Source organism: Meleagris gallopavo, chromosome 14 (genome assembly GCF_000146605.3).
Source record: "Meleagris gallopavo isolate NT-WF06-2002-E0010 breed Aviagen turkey brand Nicholas breeding stock chromosome 14, Turkey_5.1, whole genome shotgun sequence".
NCBI classification, from domain to species: Eukaryota; Metazoa; Chordata; class Aves; order Galliformes; family Phasianidae; genus Meleagris; species Meleagris gallopavo.
In genome coordinates, this window is record NC_015024.2 from 9129144 (window position 1) to 9152741 (window position 23598).

General features: G+C 39.7%; 1 protein-coding gene across 1 annotated transcript; it reads left to right on the top strand.

Annotated features, from left to right (window-relative positions):
• Nucleotides 1-5601: 5601 nt before the first annotated feature.
• RUVBL1 (RuvB like AAA ATPase 1) lies at nt 5602-23101 on the top strand. The gene is made up of 11 exons (XM_003210099.4): nt 5602-5823; nt 6402-6488; nt 7092-7224; nt 10960-11111; nt 12357-12446; nt 13282-13431; nt 15233-15296; nt 16875-17073; nt 18977-19079; nt 22107-22198; nt 22516-23101. Exons 1-11 carry the CDS (start codon nt 5683-5685, stop codon nt 22673-22675), a joined length of 1371 nt encoding a protein of 456 aa, XP_003210147.1. The 5' UTR covers nt 5602-5682; the 3' UTR covers nt 22676-23101.
• The last annotated feature ends 497 nt before the right edge of the window (nt 23102-23598 follow it).

Sequence of the window (23598 nt, forward strand, 5' to 3'; positions counted from 1 at the left end):
GGCAACGCGCGTCCCGCCGCCGCCGTTCCGCGCTGGCCCGGCCCGAGCCTTCAGCTGCAGCTTCAGCCTTCCTCAGCCTTCAGCCTTAGCCGGCCCTAGCCCCTGCGGCCAAGGATAGCCACGCACAGGTGCCACTCGGGCTGAAATTTGGCTTCACAGTTGCATAGACATTGTGAAGTCAAACGCAAAAAGCAGGTCAAGAGCTGGGTAATTCTCTTCCTTCTTTTTTTAAAAGGGAGAGAATTATGCAGATCTTGACCTGCTTGACCTTAACTTGCTCACTGATTTCTGGATTTGTGTAATTCCTCTTCCTGTAAGCATATTGTGTAGGGTGCTCCCTGAAAAGCATACTTTGATGGGATTAAGAATGATCAAGATGAGTAACTGCACCAAACAGTTTCTCCTGCAAATCACCACCACCAATTACACAACCCACCAATGAGTTTGACAAGCATCCGAGTCCTAAAAGCAGTAAAATTGAGCCGGAACAGGCAGCCCAGGGAAGTGGTGGAATCACTGTCCCTGGAGGTGTTCGAGAACCATGAATATGTGGTACTGAGAGACGTGGTTATGGACATGGTGGGGGTGGGTTAGCATTGGACTTGGTGATCTCAGGGGTCTTTTCCAGCCTTGATTCTATGATTCTGTGGTTCTGTGGCTTTCCCAAGGTTATTCTCAGCATTGTGGACTTAGCTGAAGCTTTCACTCTAAACACCAGGCTATCCTACGCAGAAAATTCCTCTATATAACAACACTTTTGTTACAGAAGGGTCTGCAGAGCTTTTAATCCAGGTACAAATTACTCCTTGTCAAGCACACAGAAGTCTAGATGCTAGTCAATGACTCAACGATGGGCGGGGGGAGGTGGGGAAGGGAGTGAGGAAAAAAAAAAAAGCAAACATTCCTAGTGCACAGTGCTATTTGAAAAACAACCATCTCCCTAAGGAAAGACATGAATTCACAAAACTCACAAGGAGGGCTGCCAATATACTGAGCTAACCAGGTTAATCGGTTTTGTTAGCAGCATAGTTCAGCTTGATGGGAGCTCTGTCATGGGAACTGAATCAAGCATAATGTCACTTTTCAGACGAAGTTCCCAGGCTTTGAATAGTTTCCTGTTAATCATAAGGCTTCTTAGCTTATGTACATTTCACTGCCCTAAAAGTCTCAAGCTGTTATATCAATACATACTTGAAAAGTTAATGGAAAGTATACTTCTATTCCCACAAGAAAAGGCTCTACACTGTCATAATCCACAAAGATATCCCTACATAATATTACATACAATTTAATTCTTTTCTAACATTAACTATTAGATAAGTTGAGAAGAAAAAGGTGCAAAGAGGTCCATTTCCCAACCAGACGATATATTATCCAGAATGGCATTATCCAGCAGTCCTCCCAACACATCTAAAATACCAGCTATTTTTCAACAAGCTTTGACAAAGCACAGAAATCTTAAAAGTTTCTACAATTCCTGTAAACCTGGGAGTGAGATAAAGGAAATGCCCATTTCAATGGCCCACATAATCTAACAGGCTATAGCAAGAGCTCAGGCATGACCATTTTGCTTGGACTGCCAACTTACCAATAAAACAAAGAGCTTTTGCTTTTGGTTTTGCTTTGACAGTAACCAAAGGGATACTGGACAAAAACTCATGGGGAAAAAATTGGTTTTGCTAAGATGTAATGAGGAAAGATAAAAAAAAATCTGACCTGCAAGTAAGAGGGATATCAGGTGGGAATTGTGGCTTATTCTTTTCCTTCCTCTAGATACAGAAAAGACTTGTAACTCACTAGACAGAGAAGGCATTTGTCCTTGTATAGAAGGGAAATAATGTGTAAAGAACAAGCACTTTAGTGGCGAAAAAAAGATAAGTTTGCTCCAGTGTCCACAGTTTTGTTATCACTCAGAACATGCCTCTGTCTCCAGGAATTTATAGTCTGTAGTTCAGATTTGGCTATATATCACCTGAAGGCACAGCTTTTTGCAAGATCGCGGTGCACATGGTACCTGTAAAATACACCAATAGCAAGGAGGAGGTATGACAGAGGTACGAACAATTTTATTCAGTGGTAAGAACCGTCCATTCTAGTTGCTTATAAAGTCTGCAGAATTAATTAAGGATTTGGGGATTAAGAGATGTCATTTGTTAGGAGTCATTACTCCTTTTGCTTCGATGACAGGTAGGAAAAACCTTTCAGCGTCATTTGCAGGAAAGCAAACAAAATGCACAGACTGATATTGACCTTACTAAGACAGAAAGGGGATAATGGCAAAATTAAAGAATCTCAACTTCTTCATGTTTCTCAATATCATCACAAAGCAATCAGCATTTCTCTGTTCTTCTTGCTTTCTCCTCAAAATTCCATTCCCCTTTCCAGTTCTTCCCTTCTGCACTGAATTTCTTCCTTAAAAAGTGTTCAGTTTAATTGCTAAAGTTTATGGACTCATGGGAGAAAGGGCAGGAAGTCAGGCTTTTGGGATAGGGTAAAAATGTAAAGGTCATTCACACACTTACATACACGTACTCTCTCTCACTCCAAAAATAATACACTATTTGACAGTTTCAGGATTCGGCATGTCCCACTGAAATTTGAAAGCTTATGTGAAACTAGGCCACGTCCTGTAACCTCAAACATTTAGACTAGGAAAACAGCTCTCCAGTCTCCAGCTCCCACTTCGGGTATCACATGACGTCTGTGCCAAACAGGAGACCTCAAACAGGGGGGGAAAAGAAACGTTGGTAAAATGAGTTGATTAAACCTGGGGAATAACAGTTCAGACCTTTAGTGACAGGTATTATTTTTTCTGGTTAACTGGCTAGTGAAATATTAAATTATACTTAAAGCACTCATAACATGGGTAGATGGGCAGAATGGTCTAACAACCAACTTATGTTCCACCTGGTGGCATGGGCAAAGGAGAAAGGTGACTCAAGATTTGCAGCAAAGTGTTATCCTTCCCCTGCAACAGATGTGTTAACTATTCAAAATCACAAAAACCATGTTGAGGTTCAGTATTTCCTCAGACCGATGCATCATAACACATCAGACATCAATTATCACAGATTATTTAATCTATTTCAGTTCAGTCCTAAACTTTCCAGTAGTTCTACTTTACTCTTTCTGACAAATAAACAACTGATCCTGGGTGGTCTAAAGAATTGTTGTTTATTTTCCTTCACCCAAACGTACTTTCCTCTCTGCAACTGCAATTTCAGTACAATGTTCAAAGAACATGTGGAATGAGTAAAACAGTCAACACAATGAGATGTGCCAAACCATTCAGAGTTTATGAACAGCGATACTAATTTGAGCAAGTAAGAAGAAAGCTCTGCATCTGTCATGTAAACAATTGTTTACTTTTTAACACGTATATAGACAGAGAGAGAAATACCCACTTCTACTGCAAATACAAATCCAACTCATTTTCATAATGATTTCTGTGTATCAGTTAAAACTGTATCTTCACCACAGCAGCAGATGATGAGCAAAGATGGTCCCTACAAGGTTGAAGTTTTAGGCTCCAGTTCTATCTTTAAGACACCATATTGCTGTAGAGAAACAATTAGACAGAAAAGCTCCCAGTTTTGTTTCCTCTCAGATAAGTAAGTGCTACTCACTTTTATCAGAAAATCTCTAAATAAATCAGTGTTTCTTATGCAGCGTATCTGACCTTTACATCTCCTCTAAATTATAATGACCACTAAATTATAATGACCATAATTTTCTATTTCTGCCATCCATATTCCTCTACACTGACTTTCACCAAAGAGAAATATATGTAACTATATCACTGCCCTAGAGCTCCTCCAAGCCTTGTTAATTATTCTTCCAGAACTGGCAGAAACTTGAACTCTGACCAGACATACCCACAGCACTTGTGGCAGCACAATGCACTAGAGAAATCAAAGTTGTATATTTGCTCTTTTACAGAAAAAAAAATGTGTGCAGCTCAGTACATATTAGGCATTTGTATTCTGTGACTAATATGACCCTGTAAGGATGTATAGGGTCCAACAGTATACATACTTTTTTAATTATTTAAAGGATAGCTTGTATTTATTAGATTCAAAAATTCTTAGCTACAAGAGTTGAAATGAGAGGATACCCTTACAAAGGTGTTGAACTACATATGTCTACAATTATATTGTGATTAGTTTTAAACTAGATTATGTAAATATAAACTGACAGAACAAGTTAGCAGAAAAAAACAAATAGCATTCTTTGCTGAATGACATTTAAATCAAAACTAATAGAAGCTCTGAGATGAAAAGGGAATGAATGGCACATAACAGTCTTCACCAGACTTCTGTGACCTGAGACACGACGCCCACCCTTCCTTCCCAAAAGCCCTTCTGCTGTTTTGGATCACTGCACAACTGCTTTGCAGCTCTCCCTGGCAGCCTGCGGCAGAATTGTGGCAGCAGCTCCAGCAGCACCACACCACGTTAGCCCATTAATACTGAGCATTAGGACATGGACACAGCTTTTATCATCAAACATGATGTATTAGCAGGAAAATATTAAAATTAGCAGGTTTCTTCTTCTTAGAAAGAGCGGTGATGCACTATCACAGGCTGCCCAGGCAGTGGTAGAGCCGTTGTCCCTGGAGGTGCCCCCGAACTGTGCAGATGTGGCATGGAGGGATGTGGTCAGCGGGCATGGTGGTGGGTCAGTTGTTGGATTAGATGACCTTAGAGGTCTTTTCCAATCTTCACTATTCTATGGGTAACTCCAAAATCTACCAACAAGCCACTGGAGCAGCCAGCTCTGAAACCCTCTGAGATTTGGCAGCATTTTCACCCCAAGCACTGATGTACCATGTTAAGAGGTGCAGCAGCACTGCGGAGGAGCCCACAGCTGGCTGCCAGCGATGGTGGTGGGCAAACTGTTACATGAGGGAGCTCTGAGGGCGTGGAGCTGCCTGCTGAGATGATGCCTTTGAAAAGGTAGATAACGGCAGAACAAGGGGAAATGGTTTTAATTTGAGGGAGGGGAGATTTAGGTTGGATGTTAGGGAGAAGTTCTCTACAGAGAGAGTGGTGAAATGCTGGAACAGCTGCCCAGAGAGGTTGTGGATGCCCTGTCCCTGGAGGTGATCAAGGCCAGATTGGATGGGGCCCTGGGGAGCCTGGTCTGGTATTAAATGTGGAGGTTGGTGGCCCTGCATGTGGCAGGGGGGTTGGAGATTCATGATCCTTGAGGTCCCTTCCAACCCTGATCATTCTGTGATTCGATGATTCTGTGATTCTGTGATGTGCTTTTTCCCTCAGTTCAGCAGCTTGGGAGGAAGCTGTTTAGATATACTGTATAAAAGGTGAAGTTAAAGCCTCAGATGCTGCCGTGGGCACGTGAAACTTCTACACCGGTAACGACAAGACGACAGCGAGGCCCACCCAAAGGTGATGTCCTGGCTCGGCCCCGGCCCATATCCTCGCAGCGCCCGCGCGCAGCCGGACCCTCTGAGAGCGGCGCACACGGAAGCGCAAAGACGGCCCCTAAAAATATGCACACACTCGGAGGTGACAGGCACCCATCGCGTCCAATCATCAGCCGGAGCGCCGTCATGCGGGCCAATGGCGAGAGGGGGCGGGGAGAGGAGGCCGCGCGCCGGGAGCCTTGGTAACGCGCGGGCCGCGTGTGGCGGGTGGACGTGCGGGAGAGGAGCGGCCCGCCATGAAGATCGAGGAGGTGAAAAGCACTTCGAAGACCCAGCGCATCGCCGCCCACAGCCATGTTAAAGGGCTGGGGCTGGACGAGAGCGGCACCGCCAAGCCGGCGGGGGCCGGGCTGGTGGGACAGGAGAACGCGCGGGAGGTGAGCGAGGGGTTCGGCCTGGGCTGCTGCGGGCTGACGGGGAGCCTCAGGGCCGTGAGTTCGCCGCTACCTCCCTATAATTCTCAGCAGCGAGGGCGAGTCTTTACCTCTGCTGATGCCGCCTGAGGCGGTGGGGCGGTCCCCGCCGCTGTGACTGACCGCGTTAGCTGCAGAGCTGCCTCCGAACGGAGCTGCTGTAGGCTGTGAAACGTCCCGACATCAGCGATCTGCTGCGGGGTGTTGGTGTTCCTTGCCCAGCTCCGGCACGGTGCTGCATCTCCTCTGTGCTTCTGAAAGGCAGAAACTCCTTGCTCTGTTTTTAAGCCTTGATACCCGCGTGCAGCACAGCGAGGGGAAAGGATTCCAGCGCCTTTAGTTTGAGTTCTGTCGTCTGATTTATTTTTTAAACGATTGTAGGAAGTGATTTCTTTCTTAGCTCACTTTTTCTGTGCATAAAATTGAAATCTGCTTTATTTTTAGTGTCTAGAAAATCAGTAGCTCTAAACACATCTAGTATTGCTGGTATTAAATATATTCTAACACTCTTCTTGTTCACGGTGCAAACCCTTATCCTGCAGGCTTGTGGGGTTATAGTAGAATTAATCAAAAGCAAGAAGATGGCAGGCAGAGCTGTCCTGTTGGCAGGACCTCCTGGAACTGGCAAGGTATCCTCATATTTCCTTTATTTGTAAGAAATAAAGTTTTCTGAAATTCATTGTAATTGAACATGCTGTCACAACCATTTTAGAATAGCGGTTGCATATTGTCTTCATCTTCTGTTAGGCTTTTTTTCCCCACTAAGGTATTGACACAGTTTCCTGCTTTGTGTTTAATTTTTGCCATCTCATTAACACTGGCAGCATCCTCTGGTTTGTGCAGGCATCATTAGTGCAAAAGCACCTCGTACAGGTTGCCAAACACAGACATAGTATGGTTTCTGAAGAAGAGTCTTAGAAGTTAATTTTATACTAATAGCCTAAATAGTTATTCTTTTTGGTTGTTTTCCTTTTGGTATTTCATATAAGATGTTGAATTCAAATGTCCAATATTGTTCCTTTATAGTGTTTGTAAGTCTTTGGTAGAAGTCACCTTATGCATGTCTAATTTGTTGTGGTGGGAGAGGTTTGTTATATGTGAGAGATGTCAGAGTAGTTATAATACTCACATGGTGGTTGATAGAGTGAAAGTGATATGATGAAGAAAGTTAAATTTGTGCTGAAAATCCTCATAAAAATGAAACGGTTAATTTCTTTTTTTCACTTTTTAAGACCGCTTTGGCTTTAGCTATTGCTCAGGAACTTGGCAGTAAAGTTCCCTTTTGTCCTATGGTTGGAAGTGAGGTCTATTCTACTGAAATAAAGAAAACGGAAGTTCTGATGGAAAACTTCAGACGAGCAATTGGTAAGTTTCAGAAAACAGAAAATTTAGTATTTACACAAGATTTACATTGTTTTTTTCTAGTAATCTGAAAGGAAAAAAATCTTGGTGGTCATGGTGGCTTCCAGATCGTGGTATGAACTTTTCTTCAACACTGATCTTAATTTGGGGACTCTCTCCCACGCTTAATAGAATCAGTAAGGTTTTCTGGAGATAAATGCTTGTGGACATAAATGCTTGCGTCCCGCAGTTATTTTTACTTGCTCTCCTCCCCCGGAATCTCTTCACGTCCTCCAGCAGGTTCCATCTCCTGATGTCGCCTCTGACTTTCCAGAAATCTGAAAGAAAACCTATTTTTAGTTTCTTACATTAGCAGAAATACTTGTAGATAGCAAAACGCATTCCTTTTTTACTTCAGTGATTTCGCCCTGCTGAGCAAGCAGCCTTGTTCAGGGACTCCCAAGTGGCAATGTTAGTCTGGCTTAGTATTCCAGTGAGCACAGAGGAAGTTCCATGCCAGCATAATAAATAGTATTTTCAGTATCGTCCTCAATTCTAGAGTGCTTTTACAAAGTCAATGTAAATTGGGTAAATTTGCAACGCAACCTAGCTAAATAGCTAAAATCTCTCTTATGATCTCTGCTGACAGCTGATAAATGCAGTTAAAGCGGTTCCTTGTTTGTGTAAGGATTGCCTAAAGATGACCTAACTGAAAAACTGAACTTATTAACAGTTAATTTTCCCTGATTTCTGTGCTATGTTTTCTCTCTGACTTCACTTGAGTATTTGGGAGTGGTGAAGAGGTCTCTCAGTTCTGCAACCAAGTAAAAGTATTCCATTCATTTTTATAAGAAAGCAACTTTCAGTAGTCTCTGGTCTAGTTACCGTGAATGTGGCAGGGCCTGGGGGAGGGAAGCCAGAGACTGAGTAGTCTACTATATTTCCTTGATGTGATGAAGTTCCCTGTCAGAGATTTGGAAACTTGAACCAACAGATGAAACTTCTGCCATCCATGTTGTCATTTCTGGAGATAGCAGTATTTTAACTCTTGGGTTAACAGCCAGCTGCATTGTTAGTTCTCTGCATTCCCTGAATGTCAGCAGAGAGACACTTCTAAACAAATATTGGTGTTCATGAAAGATGGAAATTCTTTTATTCCTTTCTGTTGAACTCTGTGTCACATTTTCATAACACCACCTTTATTGAATATTTTTATCAGTGTAAAAAATGAAATAAATATTTTAAAGGATCTACTATTGTTGTTTTTTTTTTTTTAATCATGGAATGTTTTCCAATCGTGTTTAAATCTTGGTTAGATTTTCAATCACCTGCCTGGCAAATAAATAATTTAAAAGAATACATCTTCTCAAAAAAGATTTTATATGCACAGTGCAGCTGTAGCTGAGTGCAAGAAAAAAAGTCATCTCACACAATTAGCACCGATATATATATATATATATATTTTTTTTCTGCTTGGTTGGTATGAAGCCTTCCTTGCAGGTTCTGTATACATCATGTTTCCCTTATTGTATATTTTACTTTGAGGAGCTTTAGACAGCTCAAATTGTAAAAACAATTAGGGACGTTAACATCAGTTTTTTCTTTGTTCTTGGAAGCAAGAGGGACTGATTGGTTTGATCCCATCATTGCATAAGAAAACAGGCAAATCAGAGTTCTCAGATTTTTACTGTTGGAAGTCATATAATAACATGCTTGATGTAGTCTAATGGCCAAATGTTGTTTAGAATACGTAAGAAAAAAAAAGTGGAAAATGAGAAGATGGAATTGTACATGCTAAAAAAAGAGCACTTCAGCTAAGAGGGATTAGTACTCTGTGGGGCTTATTAGCAGCCTACCAGGATGGTGACAGTAGCTAACTAGTGAAAAAGAACTACTGGAATAGCCCCTTAGATACAGGGAACCAATGTGCTGTTTATGAGTTGTAACTGCCAGTAAATCAAACAAGCACTATTTAAGTCCACCTTTGAGCCAAAACGTGAAGTATTCTGCAGTTTCTTTCCTGGATTCATGCTTCTGATTTGTTTCAATTAGGAAATGTCTCTGTTTAAGTTAAGGAGGTCTTTTAAGAGTTAAGCTGATACATGAAGATTGATTTTAAATCAAATATAATCAATAGGAAGTTCAAAACACTGATTACTTTTTTTCAGATCTTGTTAAACTCTTAGGTGATTCAGCTTTGGTCTGTATTGTGGAACAGAATTTGCTCGAGTCTGATTCTTTTCAGACAATAAAACATGAAGATGTGATTTAGGACCGTGCAAAATATACCCCAAACATGAATGGCTTGCAGTTTGTGGGGGCAGAATAGGACTTACACTGAAATGTTAAAAACAAAAATAAGGGAAAAGCAAGCCTGCAGATGTCCAGATCTTACCACGGGGAGCTCTACTGTACAGAATCCCATATTACTGAATGTTCCTTGCAGATGTAGTCTATGTGATGCAGCCTTGTCTAGGTCAATTTCATAATTCAAAGGTTCGTTACTTTTTGTTTAATGTTTTGGTATGCTTAAACATTTGAAACATTTTCTGAAATTAACTTTGTGTAGAACTTCCAGGTTATGTTACATAAGAGAAAACACATGTCTTACCAAGAAATTACCACATTGTCTGAAAAATCCCACTATTTCTCACATTTCAACTCCCATCCTTAATTTGGGTCCAGTAGAGGGAGACAGACTCTTATTTGTCAGTCCTTCCTATTTCCCTATCAGCAACTCAAGATTACTGGTGAAGTGTCTGATCTATTTCAAAGCAAAAAGAAAAGTTAAGGAACAAGGAAAGTTTTATGAAGTCCTAATAGCCTCAGACTGCGCAGGATGATTTCCTTATATCTTGTTACAGCCCATTCATTATTTTTGGTATGGCATGTGTGTCTCATAAAATACTTTATAGAGTCTCCTCAGATGTGGGTTCTTTGAAATTTTATGTAGTTAAAACGTCTGCATAATTGTGGTGGTGATGATAGTGGTTTTTCTTTGGCACAGTCTAAACATAAAACTCATCAGCTCTGTATTATTTAATCAGTTTAAAATGACTTTTAGTCCACTGCAATAGTTCTGGTTTAGAGTATTGTAATGTTTTCTCAACTCTCTGAAAAACAGCGAAGTAAGGACGACCCTGTCCGCTATTTTGAAACAGTTTTAAGTTTGCTTTATAACAGATTCTATTAAACTTTGTCTAGCTCACCTCTCACCCATAACTGTAAAATATTCTACACTGTCTTTCTTAAAAGCAAAGTTTTTTTGAAGTTACTTTTGTTTCTCATCTATCCTGACATTATGGTTCTTTTCTAAAAGCATAACAATTGGGTACAACTCACAGTTGTGCTGTTGTCACTGATCTTCAGTTTCAGAATTTTGATGAACTGTTTATATTTATTGAAAAGTCATAAATCAGACAACTGCCTTCTTTGAGGGGAGGTAAAAGAGAGAGGATACTGATATTTGCTTAAAGAACAAATAATAACAGCAGAAAGAAAATAGTTTCTTAGAGCTTAATAAGCTGCTTTTTGGATCAGAACTTGGGCTCAGCTTTCCCTCTCATGACATGGGTTGAATATTCACACTTAATATTGAAGAACTATAATTATCTTTGAAATTTTGGAATTAAAGATTTCCAGTTAAATGTAACAAACCCTTGCAATATATTAAAATCTGTTGGCATTAACGTGGAAGACTCTTGAGTGCTTTTGGCCATTGATTTGTGTAATTAAACTATTTCAAACAATTGCTTCCAGGATTGAGGATTAAAGAGACTAAGGAGGTGTATGAAGGAGAAGTCACAGAATTAACTCCATGTGAGACTGAAAACCCTATGGGGGGCTATGGCAAAACAATCAGCCATGTAATTATAGGACTCAAAACTGCAAAGGGAACCAAGCAGTTGAAGGTACGTGTGGTAGGGTCTCCAGATTTCCTTAAAATTGTCATATCTGCATCTTCTGTTTTTAACCAATTCTTGATCCCCATCTGGGTACAACAACAGTGCAAAGAAACTGTTTTGCTAGACAATGTTATCTTACTCCTGAGCACGTATTTGTATCTCTTTGGTGTTCCTAGTTTTTGGATATTGGTCTTTTCTCCTACTAATAGGAAACTCCATCGCTCACTTAACAGCTCCTGTTACTTTTCTGCTTGACAATACACACTTGTGAGTGTTCAAGTTTAAAGAAAGATTTAACCAGCAAAAGATTCTGTTGCAGTTTTGCAGCAACATTGCTAGCTCACAGAAAAAAAATAGACTCAGTGAGGAATCTGAGCTACAACCTGATACGCTCACAATGACTGCAGCTTATTCATTAAGCAAGAAGGCTTATTCATTTTTGTTTTTCCTGATGCTCAACTGAATTTTTGAGAATAGTTTTGGCAAAGTTTGTCCGCTTCTATACAAATTGTTCTTTCTGCCACAGTTCTTCCTTCTATGCGTGGAGAAATGCTTTAGTGAATATGTGATAGAGAACTACAAATTGAGCTGGTATGTTGCCAGCTCAGCCCCACTTTCCCTTTATTTTCTTGTCTCTGTCCTTATTGTTTAATTTCCCTGTCAGTTAGAATACAAGAGCTGAAAGCTGTCTCTGTTGTTAAGTATCAACTTGCATTTGTTCACACTGAAAACAAGAAAATGCAGAGGAAAAATGAATAAATACATACTATGGGAAACAATAGCATCTCACATATTCCACGTCTGCTTTCCCTCACGCAGCTTGACAGAGGATGCAGACTCAGGATCAAGTAGCATAATGCAGTGCAGTAGTCAGTTTTTGTAAAAGTTTTGCTAGAAAGCAAGTGAAGCACCACATCCTAAGTGTAAACACGTTGTCACGTTACACAAAGGCACTCTTTGTAACTGGTATCATTATATTTTTGGCACTTAATGTCACTTTCTTCAGACAGTGATTTTTGTGTAAGAAAATAAGTTTTATGCATCTTCTTTTAGATTTTACAGTAAAGACTAAGTTGTCCTCTACCACTACTCCAGGTGTCACAGCTTTATAAAATCCTAGAGGGTATTACAGGGGGAAGTTGCAGTTTAGTTTTGCCTGCTGGAAGTGTGCTTTAGTCTAAACTTCTTTTTGTTGATTACCACATTAATGCAGAATTGTTTTCACCAACTGTGATGTTTGTTTGTCTGCAGCTGGACCCAAGCATATTTGAAAGCTTGCAGAAGGAACGAGTGGAAACAGGTGATGTTATTTATATTGAAGCAAACAGTGGAGCTGTCAAGGTAAAGTTAAAGTTCTGCATTTTTATGCAGGTGGATGTGTTCTTGCAGGTCTTCCCTGCCTTTGTCAGGGAGCTCTCCCATTTGTTAAGCTTAATTGACATGAAATGGTTATGTGAAAGTTTTAAAAGTGCCTAGTATTATCCTTAGTAAGAAAAATATCTCTTGCACTGAAAGAACATGGTCATCTGGTTCATGATTAAGGTCATGTGGCAAGGAAGCTATCACTGGTACTGGCTGGTTGAGTTTCCTTTTCTCTGAGATCAAGACATCTTTAAGGAAGGATGGGGAAGAAAAACAGCAAGCAACTTTAGTCATTTTCAGGCTGACATGTGCAGTGTATTTAATCTTTCTTTTATCGCTCTGGTATTTTCTCCACAAGATATATACGTGTAGAAGGGAATGCTGCATTAGTTAGCATTCTTTTCATATCTGATTTGGAAAGTAGCGATACTTGCTGTTTAATGGATGACCATAATATTTTCTATCATATAATAAATCACCCACCTACAAAGGAGTCTTGAACGGTTCTCCTAATCTCTAGCTAATCGTCTGGATTTGTCCTTTAGCAAGAATTGCATACAGTTAAAATAAAGGGAGAGAGGAGCGAAATATTCTTACCACCAAAATATCAGGTGCTTTTCAATAGGGTATTTTGAGCACTGATTAGTAGATACAGTATGCTTGTTGCTAAGCAGGGAGTGGGATGTCCAAACTGTCAGACAGAAGCTTGTCAGGACTGGAGTTGTGAATTAAGTCCTTTATCAAGTTTGTCGCTCGAGGTTTTGGCACCAAAACAAATCCTATACTTAAGTTTCTCTTCTTTGCCTTTCTTCAGAGGCAAGGCAGGTGTGATACCTATGCTACGGAATTTGACCTTGAAGCTGAAGAGTATGTTCCTTTGCCAAAGGGTGATGTGCACAAGAAAAAAGAAATTATTCAGGATGTTACTCTGCATGACTTGGATGTGGCCAATGCTCGACCTCAGGTATTGAATTACACAGATGAATTCTTTACAGAAAAAATATTGTACATAGTTCTGGTGGTTTCTAGAACAATCAAGAAGAATACTGAAAGCTTTGAGTTGTTCTAAAGTACCCTCAAAGAAACTGCCATAGGAGAAACAGGAGGTATCTCAAAGGCCATTCTAACCCTGCTCTCTGCAAGGAGGCCTGCTGCAGTGTGGACTGCTCCTCTTGACCAAAGAAAGAGGTGATAAAGTCATTAAAGTTGGAAAAGACCTATTGTAACAATCAGAAAGTGGCAATACAGAAGGCGTAATGACAAAGGGACTAGCACAGTGGAGAGGTGTTACAAAGAAAAAGTACTCACCCATCTCCAAAGATCTAGACACAAAAAGGAAACTCCACAAGGGAAAGATCTGCAGCCAGAGCTCCTGCAGTCAGCCCTTAAATGAGGTCTAAGAGAGGTGCAGCCAGGCTCCACCTGTCCTGTCACACAGCTGAATTGCCTTCACCTGTGCTCCCAGGGCTGACCTGGGTCCTTTCCTCAGGTGCTCAATCAATGGTTCAGGCCATGACTCAGCAGTTCCCACACACCTCTTGAGGTCATCAAGTCCAACTTTCAGCCCATCACCACCATGCTCAATAAATCCCATTTCTAAGTGCCACATCTACACATTTCTTGAATTCCTCCAGGAACAGAGACTCCACTCTTCCCCGGCAGCCTGTGTTCCAACTCTTGACAACTCTTTCAGATAACAAATTTTTCCTAATATCCAACATTTAAAAATAATAATAATAAATTTAAGCACCTTGCCCTTGGAAAACCTGCTTGATCACAGTGTCTCCCCTGCTGGGTAAGATTATTCCTTTGTCTCCATAAGGAGAGATGTGAGGTAGCAGCAGCCAGATCTGCATCATTTTATTTGTAGAAAGTTGAGTACAGATTAATTTCTTTAGTTACAGCTTTGTGGTTGTAAAATAGAAATTGCAAGTACGTGATAAATTACAGAATAGCCTGAGTTGTAATGGACCCATAAGGATCATCAAGTCCAACTCTTGGCTCCACGCAGGATACCCCAAAGATCAGACCTTGTGTCTGATCACTGAGTGTTTTTGACCTTGCTGTCGGTTCTCTTAATTTCCCCGCTTCCTTCAGAAACATTTAATAACCTCCCATTAAACTTCCTTGTGATTTGCAGTAGAGCTCTGAAGTCACTGCATAAAAAAGTTGAAAGTAGGAGAATTACCCCTTTCTGTATCGTAATGTAAATCAAGGAAGGAGGAAACTCCTCTGTCATAAACAAAAGCCACTGACAATACAGTATTTGTGTTTAAAGGTTGGCACCCCTATGATATTACAAGCCCTTAACCTGCTACTACATTTCAGAATAAACATCCTTTTTCCAACAAAATCATTTACCTGATAATATCAAGGAATTCTAAAGTGTTAAAACTCAGCGTAATTGTTCCTGTGTTGACAGGTTGAACAATTACAATGCACACAAATAATCCTAAGACTCTGTGTTCCCCGATGTTCTCAGCTCTCATGAGCTTCTCTATGACAATTTTTAAAAGCAGATACCTCATTTTTTGTGTACTGTGCAAATGAGCAAGGTTAAAGAAAGAGGAAATAGCTAATTAAACAGTTAGGCTTGGAATACCACTGTGGTAAAGCGACCTGACCTTTGACAGGTTATCAACCACTGCTGAATAAAGTGTCAGTTCAACTGCAAGAAAGAACTGCTTTAACCAATTTCCAGTTCTTAAAATTCTCATGGTACGTGTTCACTGCAAGACTTAATACTTGCTGTAACTTTCTTCTAGGGTGGGCAAGACATCCTCTCCATGATGGGACAACTGATGAAGCCTAAGAAAACTGAAATTACTGGTATGAACCCTGCATCATGTTTTCAGACCATCATAACCTATGTTTGCCTGAATTAGAAAGTATTAAAAATTGGGTTATTAATACGACATCTATAATGATGAGTGCCTACAAATAATGTTTTTTCAAAAATGTTCAGATTTAGCTGGAAACACTGCAAACGTTACTGGTTCACACAGTTTTAAGCTATATACTGTATTCTGCATCCATGTTTTGGAAAGAAGGAGGTCAGAGACCTAGTGCTGTCCTTCTCCAAATATTTCTGCTCAAGAGTATGTGAAAGGTTGCTCCAAAAGTAATGCCTATTTATTTCCCTCTAACTGCAACAGATACAAAGGGCACAGTAACACTAGTTGGTAAAGCAAATTCTCAGCTACAAAACACTCTTTTTCAACACAGTCACAATCAATTAGCTCTGCATTTTCACCAGCAGTGGAACAAGAGTCTGTGTGCCAAGCTTGTAAAGATTTGTCCCCACTGCTGAAATCCACCACCCACCTCCTCACTGTGCTCATGTCCACTGTTTGGTCTCCATAAATGCTAACATCAATGGGTGCCATTTTTGCCACATGGAGGAATTCAGTTCCACACCTTTGTTTCATGCACACTTCCATGTCAGATGCCATTTTGTCAGACTGTCCCTCTGCTGCCATCTGTCACGTGGCAACAACATGTAACAGAATACTTATGAAAAGGTTCAGCCTCTACTGCCATACCACCAGCATCTGGCTCTGTTGTCATGGGCCAGCATAATAAATAACAGTCATTACTTTCAGAGCAGTCCTCATATTTTCCTAGAGCTATGCTAAGTTGCAAACTGACACCTCAAAAATGAAAAAAAATCTTAGGTTACTTTCTTTTGTGAAGTGACCGTGCACTATTTCTGAGGAGCAGAAAAAAAGCTCTAAGCACTCCAGCCTTGGTTTGCTTTTGTCTGCTGTAGCAGCTGCCTTTGACTTGATGCTGTAAGTGCACTGTTGTTCTTCCTACTTACACGTCTAAAGGAAAAAAGATCTACAGAAAAATCAGTTCTCTTTTTTATTCTTTGAAATAATTGATATTTCATTAAGTAACTGAATTTAGATAAGCCTTCAATTCCTAACTTGAATGGTGCTCTTTTGAAATATTGCTTACACTCTAGAGGTCATTTTGCTTATTCTGAAGTTAAGTTTATCTGTAACGTCTTGCATAGCTTTGAAATCCATATGTTGGCAGAATCTTTATAGAAAGCTACGGTGCTGAAATACAGCAGGAATATTTTATTCTTTCAATACTGTTCTTTTTACGCATGCTTGGAAACTTGGTTAAACTTCACATTTTAAACTGACGTTTGGCTGACTTATGTGCTGGAAGTTCATTTTAGAGAAATTTTGATGCACAGATGTCTCCACAATACAGGATTGAAATTTCAAATCTTAGTTTAAACTTCCACAGAATTTTAGTGCTGCCAAGATTTATCCCGTGGCATTAAGAGATCAAACCATGAACATCTCCAGGGGAATATGTTGATTGCTTTAAGTCTTTCATAGAAACCTATTGCTCACTAGCAGAGTAATTAACAATTTATTTTGGTTCTCATAGACAAACTTCGAGGAGAAATAAATAAAGTGGTAAATAAATACATTGATCAAGGCATCGCAGAGCTGGTCCCAGGTGTACTGTTTGTAGATGAGGTTCACATGCTGGATATTGAATGTTTCACATACCTGCACCGAGCACTGGAATCTTCTATTTCTCCCATTGTAATCTTTGCATCCAATCGAGGAAACTGTGTAATCAGGTATGTCTAAAGTTGAATTTTCCAGTTTGCATCAGCCCATAAGTCATGGAGTGAGCTGTCTCAGCAGTGTTAGAACGTTTGAAAGCTTTTGTCTCTGGTACTGACATCTGTGCAAACACCCTGTGTGGGTTGTGAGGTGCATCACTGCTTAGGAATTGCTTGTTGGCTTCACCAAGAGAAGAACATTAAGTACCTCAGTAACTGAATTAAAGCAGATTAGAACTCCTTTTATTTCTACTGACACGTCCCTCTTTTTCTCTAAACTGTATTCCCTGAATTCTCTTAAATTCCCTCTCTCTTCAGATATCTCAACACAGCTCTTGTAGAACCAGAAATGCATACTATTGTAGTTTTCTCCTGAATCAATTTGTTGTTTGTTGTCCTTGCTGTATAAAGCTTAAACTTCCTGTTTTTACTGCTGAAGCATATTGCAGTTCATCCTCTCACTGTCCTTCTTTCTTTCCTACTGTAGTGGTCTAGATTTTTTTATCTCCAGCCTCGCCAACTTACCTCCTGTTTTTAATCTCTGCTCCATTTCCACTTCAATATTTTGCACCCACACAGTGCATTCTTTGCATTTTCTGTAAAAGCGTTTTCCTCTTTCAAATTCTTCCTCAAGTTTTACTCTTAATTTGTGGTCTAGATCTAAGTACATCAAAACAAGATGTCTTTAGCAATGGTTGCTACTCTTTAAGTTGAATTAATTCAGCTCTTTAACCAGCTATTCCTTTCACTCTTACTGGGTCATCTGATATTAATCTTTCTCTGTTTGCATTGTTTAGAAGTTAAGATGATAAGCCTGTCAAAAATGATGAGGTGGGACTTTGCAGTACTGCAAAGGAATAAAAAGGCTGTCTTGTAAAAGTAGAACAAACAGATCTATTAGCATGAATTGACAGGAACCTGTGATTTAAGAAAGGAAGTTTTCCATATAATAGTTGTATCTAATACTGATAAACTAAATCCCTTAAAAGCAAGGTCTTAACTCCACACTACTATCTTTAAGAGTTGGTGATGCTCTACTATGCCTACTGGTATCTCTTAAAAGGGTCAGGAGAGACTTAATTTTATAACATAGCTAATTGATTCTTTAACCTCATGAGAGAACATCATCTGCTCGAGTTGATTGCATGGATTTTTGATTTGTTTCCCGTGGAGAACCACGACCAAAGCTGAGATCCTAAATACTAGTACTGAACTTGGAAATTATCTACCATCACTTTACCTTTTACATCTATTATCTTCATAGGTATCATGAAATGTGGATATTTTTCATTCTCGACTTCACACCAGTTCACTTTTCTTGAAAAAGCAGGAGTAGATGTGTCTGCAGATTCTGCTATTGGGTGCTGTTTACCAAACAAAAAAAATGGTTGAGAGTCTACGCTGTGCTTTGTCCTTCATAGACAGATCTCTACTTCTGAATTTGCTGGACTGCAGGCCTGTAATGCGAATACTGCAGTGGCTGGAGGCTTTCAGGGATGTATAGAACAGAGTAATGGCTTGTTCAGCAAGAGAGAACATGCAGTGACTAATAGTGCATATCATTGATATTGCTGTACAGCTTAATAAGAATCATTTGTTCCTCACTGCAATACACTTTGGAACATTAGATAAGACCACATTGTAAGATACAGTGAAAAAAAAACAAAGAAAAGCACCACCTCAGACTATTTTTGAGTGACATGTTTAAAAGTTCCTGTGATATTTGTTTCTTGCAGGCTGCCCAGTATGAACTTCAGGCTAGAATGTTTCCTGTCAGTGCCTGGGGAGATTGTCTCTATGGGAATACAGAAGACTTGTAAATTAGTGAACATACAGTCAATTACTACCAATTTTAGTCAAATCAACACACTGTATTCAGAATAACATCTGATCCCTTTCCATTTGTTCTCTCCTTTAGAGGCACAGAGGATGTAGTGTCTCCTCATGGAATACCACTGGACCTGCTGGACAGAGTGATGATTATCCGAACCATGTTGTATACGCCTCAGGAAATGAAACAGGTATACAAAGCATCTTAAGAGCTTCTAAAAAATATATGAGAATTCTACTTTCTTGGGACAACTTCTACATTCCTGTATATTCTGTTACTATAGAGCTGTTTGAATCAGCAGAGTTTGTGCCAGAAAGTTTACCACTTCCTAAAAGTGTGCTGCTTTAGAAACCATTTAGAGTAAGTTAAAATTGTGCATACGGTTTTTTATCTTGGATTTCCATGCACTGACAAACTACTGGTAAACATGTCTAGAGCTGAAAGTGACATCTCACCTGCGTGTGCTTTCTGTAGAGTTTGCAGGTTCCAGCAGGCAGTGCTTTTTCCTGCAGGTATGAATGTTGCATTCTGGGGACCTGTGATCCCAGACCTCAGCTGTTCCTCTACATGAGAGATGAGGAATTATGGAATGCAACTTCACTCACTGCATTTCTGCCTCCATCCCCTATACTAAAGCTTTAACCTACTTGGGCTGCTTCCTGAAAGGACAAGTGAAGGGATTTTTGTGCTCCTAGACAAGTTTGGAAACGTTAGCACAGTAAACATTGCAGAGATACACTTCTGAATGCCCGAAACCTTTCCTGTGGGGCCATGGCTGTGTTCCGTGTATCGATTATAATGCTTAGGTGCCATTATGATGCATCGTGTCAAAGATCCCCCTCATTAGCGTCTCAATGCTGTGAAGTGACACAATGCAGAAGACGTTACAGTTTATCATGTCAGTTCTTTGTATTATTTAAGAGATAGTGTCAATGGAGGAGAGCGTTTTCAGGAGATAATAGTCTCTGGCTGCTGGATAAGTGCCAAGGTGAAGCTGAGGCATTTATTGAATATAAACGTAGGGGCAAAGCTTCATTTCATTTAGTTTGAGGAGCTTTTCACATAGGGCTGTTGTGAACCACGCTCAGGATGATTTTTTTGTACCTAAAAGGATACTTAAAAGCATTACGATGCAGATAACAGTAGAAGCAGGCCAGAGATTTAATAATATGATTGTGTTTTGTCTGTATACAAAACAGGTTTTCAAGCATGACTTCTGCTCAGTCTGCAGGTGTTAAAAACTCTCATCTGAACTTCTCTGTATTGTATGTGAATTTTGTGCAGTAAGGAAAACATACTGAGAATTAAAAATAGCTTAACAAAAAGCAGTGTAGTGTACTGTGTTATCAGCAGATAATATAGTATTAAGGAGCTTGTTCCTAAACTGATGATTTCTTAGAAGAGTTGGGTTCCATGCTATGCCTTCCAACCCCTCCCAAGGCTGAGGGAAATGCAGTGCTTACAGTAGCTTTTTCTAAAGCTAGAAATAGATCTGGACATTTGCTGCCATCAACCACATAGTTAAATAATCTCATCTTCCCTTAGATTAGGACTTTTCAATAACTACTTTTAAGAGAGGAGGAGAAGGAGGCATTTATTACATTTCACTTTCTAACTAAATACAGCTTAGGAGGGATGATAAAAATAAAAGACGTCCATAACTGTCTTTATTTTTTGGTCCCATTTTCTTTCATTCTAGTAGTTTTCATTGACTGTATTTCTATATGGGACTCCTTGCCTTGACATCTCACAACTGATTTGCTTGTCAGCACAGTAATTGTGTGTCTATTGAAAGTTAGTTCATAACCAGAGGAAATCCCATCATGTGCTTCTGCTGAGATCAAGACTCACAGTTACCTTCCTGCAACCATACAGTGATTCTAGGATAACCCCTGTTATATGCATATTCTAGCCTGATAACTACTTCTTCCATGTGTGCCTGCCATCAGGTGGAAGGGGTTACACATTATGAACAAAGGGTGCTAGTTATTTCACCTGCTAAACACTTCTTCTCCTATTTGATGTAAGCTTGCTAGTCGGTATTTTCTGGGTTACTGCCTTGGTCCCTGATCCTTCAGTGAGGTTCTACCAGGTTGCTAGATACAAAATTTTAAGAAATAGTTATTCTGAGCTAAGTGGCATTTGAGGTGTCTTGCTTCTAGCAGGGGTAGAATAAAGCAGTAGTAGTTGAACGAAAGGTGCTATCTGGATGATGTGTGAGATGTGACAAGTCTTCAGTTTGGAATTGCAATTTGCAGGGATATTTCTGATATTCAGTATTAATGTCTTAGCACAACTTTCTGCTATTTCAAACCCCTCTTTACTCCCTTCCCTACCCTGACTCCCCTGGCGCATTTTTATGGCTTTAATTTAAACGAGTGCTTCTTGATATCTTGTTTACAAAGCTGCCAAAGTGAAAAATACCTGTATTATATGAGGCTTGCAGTTGCAGAGTTATCTCAGCACTACAACACAACATCATTATCCAGTCTGCCCCTTATCACTCGCCTGGTAATACGGACTACCGAGAGACTTGCGCCACTCCTGTTACAGCTTTATATGCTCAGGCTTATTGTGATATCTTGCTCTCCAACTTTGTACAGATCTGCAAACTGGTACAAGCCTGGGACTGTTCTTGAAAGATTAGATTCTTCTTAGTGATTTTTTTTCTTCTTGCATGAATAGGTGAATCTTAGAAAGTAACTTTTGATTTATTTTACAATTGGATTGTCAGTGGAATAAAAAGTGTGTTGTGAGCTGCGGTAGGAAGAGCGTAGCTTTTTGTAGGGCTTGTTGGAACACTCTGCTGTGTAGCAGCAACAATACACTGTAGGAACTGATGTAGCTGCCCACAAGACTCCAGCTGTCATCGTTACTCTCTGTGTACTTTTTCAATTTCCTTGTGTAAGTTCTCGTACTCTGCTTCTCATTAGTAGATATACTTTGCTAACCATGCAAAATCATCCTAAAGTAGTCAAAACATTACTTCAGCCTGCTTTTATGATTGTCAGGTTTTCCAGCGTGATGTTTTCCCATTCAAAGACATAGAATTCCACACATCTTTTGTAGTTTAGTGGTAAATTACAACAGGATAAGTTCATACCATCCCATTTTATAGCACATCCTATCTCTAAGCTGACAGTGTTTCTAGAAAATAAACTAAGTAGTGTAGCATGCTAATAGTTTGGGCTGTTACCTGACTTATTTATTCCAACAGATCATAAAACTTCGTGCTCAGACAGAAGGAATTAATATTAGTGAAGAAGCTCTAAATCATTTAGGGGAAATTGGTACCAAGACAACTTTAAGGTAAGTTGAATGCCATTGATTCTTCTCTCACACTTTTTAAGTATGACTGGAGCTTAAAACACCGTAGGATAATTTACTCTTGAAGTGAAACAACTCTCTCCCATACAGTAATATTGTGTTAAGAGTTAACATTACTAGAGGTCAGTAATCCTCCTGTCGCCTTGTTTAAGAGATGTACAAGCTATAGGATCTTACAGATTTTTTTTTTATACTACTAGAGCTATGTGTTTCCTAATAGGTCTCCCACCCATACGTTTGTTCAGTTCACTGGAATCCACTGAATTGTAATTTTTCATCCATACCTTGTTTGATCACAGGTATGCTGTGCAGCTACTGACCCCAGCTAACCTGCTTGCCAAGATTAATGGGAAAGACAGCATTGAGAAGGAGCATATTGAAGAAATAAATGAACTTTTCTATGATGCCAAGTCTTCAGCAAAGATTTTGGCTGATCAACAAGAGAAGTACATGAAATGAGCTTACATTAGATGCTTTGAAGTGGCGTTAACCCTTACCCAGGGCTGGCTTAAATAAGAAATGTTAATGGTTTGTCTCTTTTGGGACTGGAAAAATATTTAAATGTTGGACTGCTTTGTCAGGCAGAATTAAATAGCAAGCTTTCCTATTATATTGTCAATGATAAGATGCTCTATGATATCTGTGTAACATCTTAGTCTCCATTTTATGAGTACCTGTGAAATGAGTAGCTCTTGAACCACCAGTGGTTTTTAGATTTCGTTATGGAAGAGCTCTAACTGAAGCTGATGCTTAAGAACAGTCTATTTTCTTTATGAATATCCTTTTAAGATAGTTTCCTTTTACAGATGATGACTCTTTTTTTTGAATGAAAGTTTGTCTGAAGTGGTTTATAATAAAGTATTTCAAGAATACTGGTAGCTTGCATATGTTTGTCCTGAGTCCTGACTTCCCTAAAGAAACAATTGAAATAGGTAAGATGGGAATCACAATACAAAATGTGAATAAAATGGGTCTGTGACACAAGAACAGATCTGTAGCAAAGGAAAGAAATGGTAACAAGACCTTTTTAAGGACTTTCTTGGATATTTTGGCCCTTCTAACGTGTTTCTCCTGAAATAATTTATCTTTTCTTTAGGCTTTCTTAAAGCAGATTAAACAAATTCCTGCTGTTGTCATAAGCTATATTTTCCACTATGTTCAGTCCTCACTTTCTTGATCAACCACTATCAAAAAAAAGTGCAAGCTAAAAGTGTATGATGTCCACGTGGACAAGAGAGTTAGCAGAAGAACAGTGAGAAAAATTAACCTGGTAATTAAGGTTTGAAATTCTGCTCTGCACAGATTTGTATGAACTTTGCTTCAGTTGCTTTTTCACAAAGCGCGTTGCCTTCCTTGTAAGATGTGTAGATACTTTTAGTTGC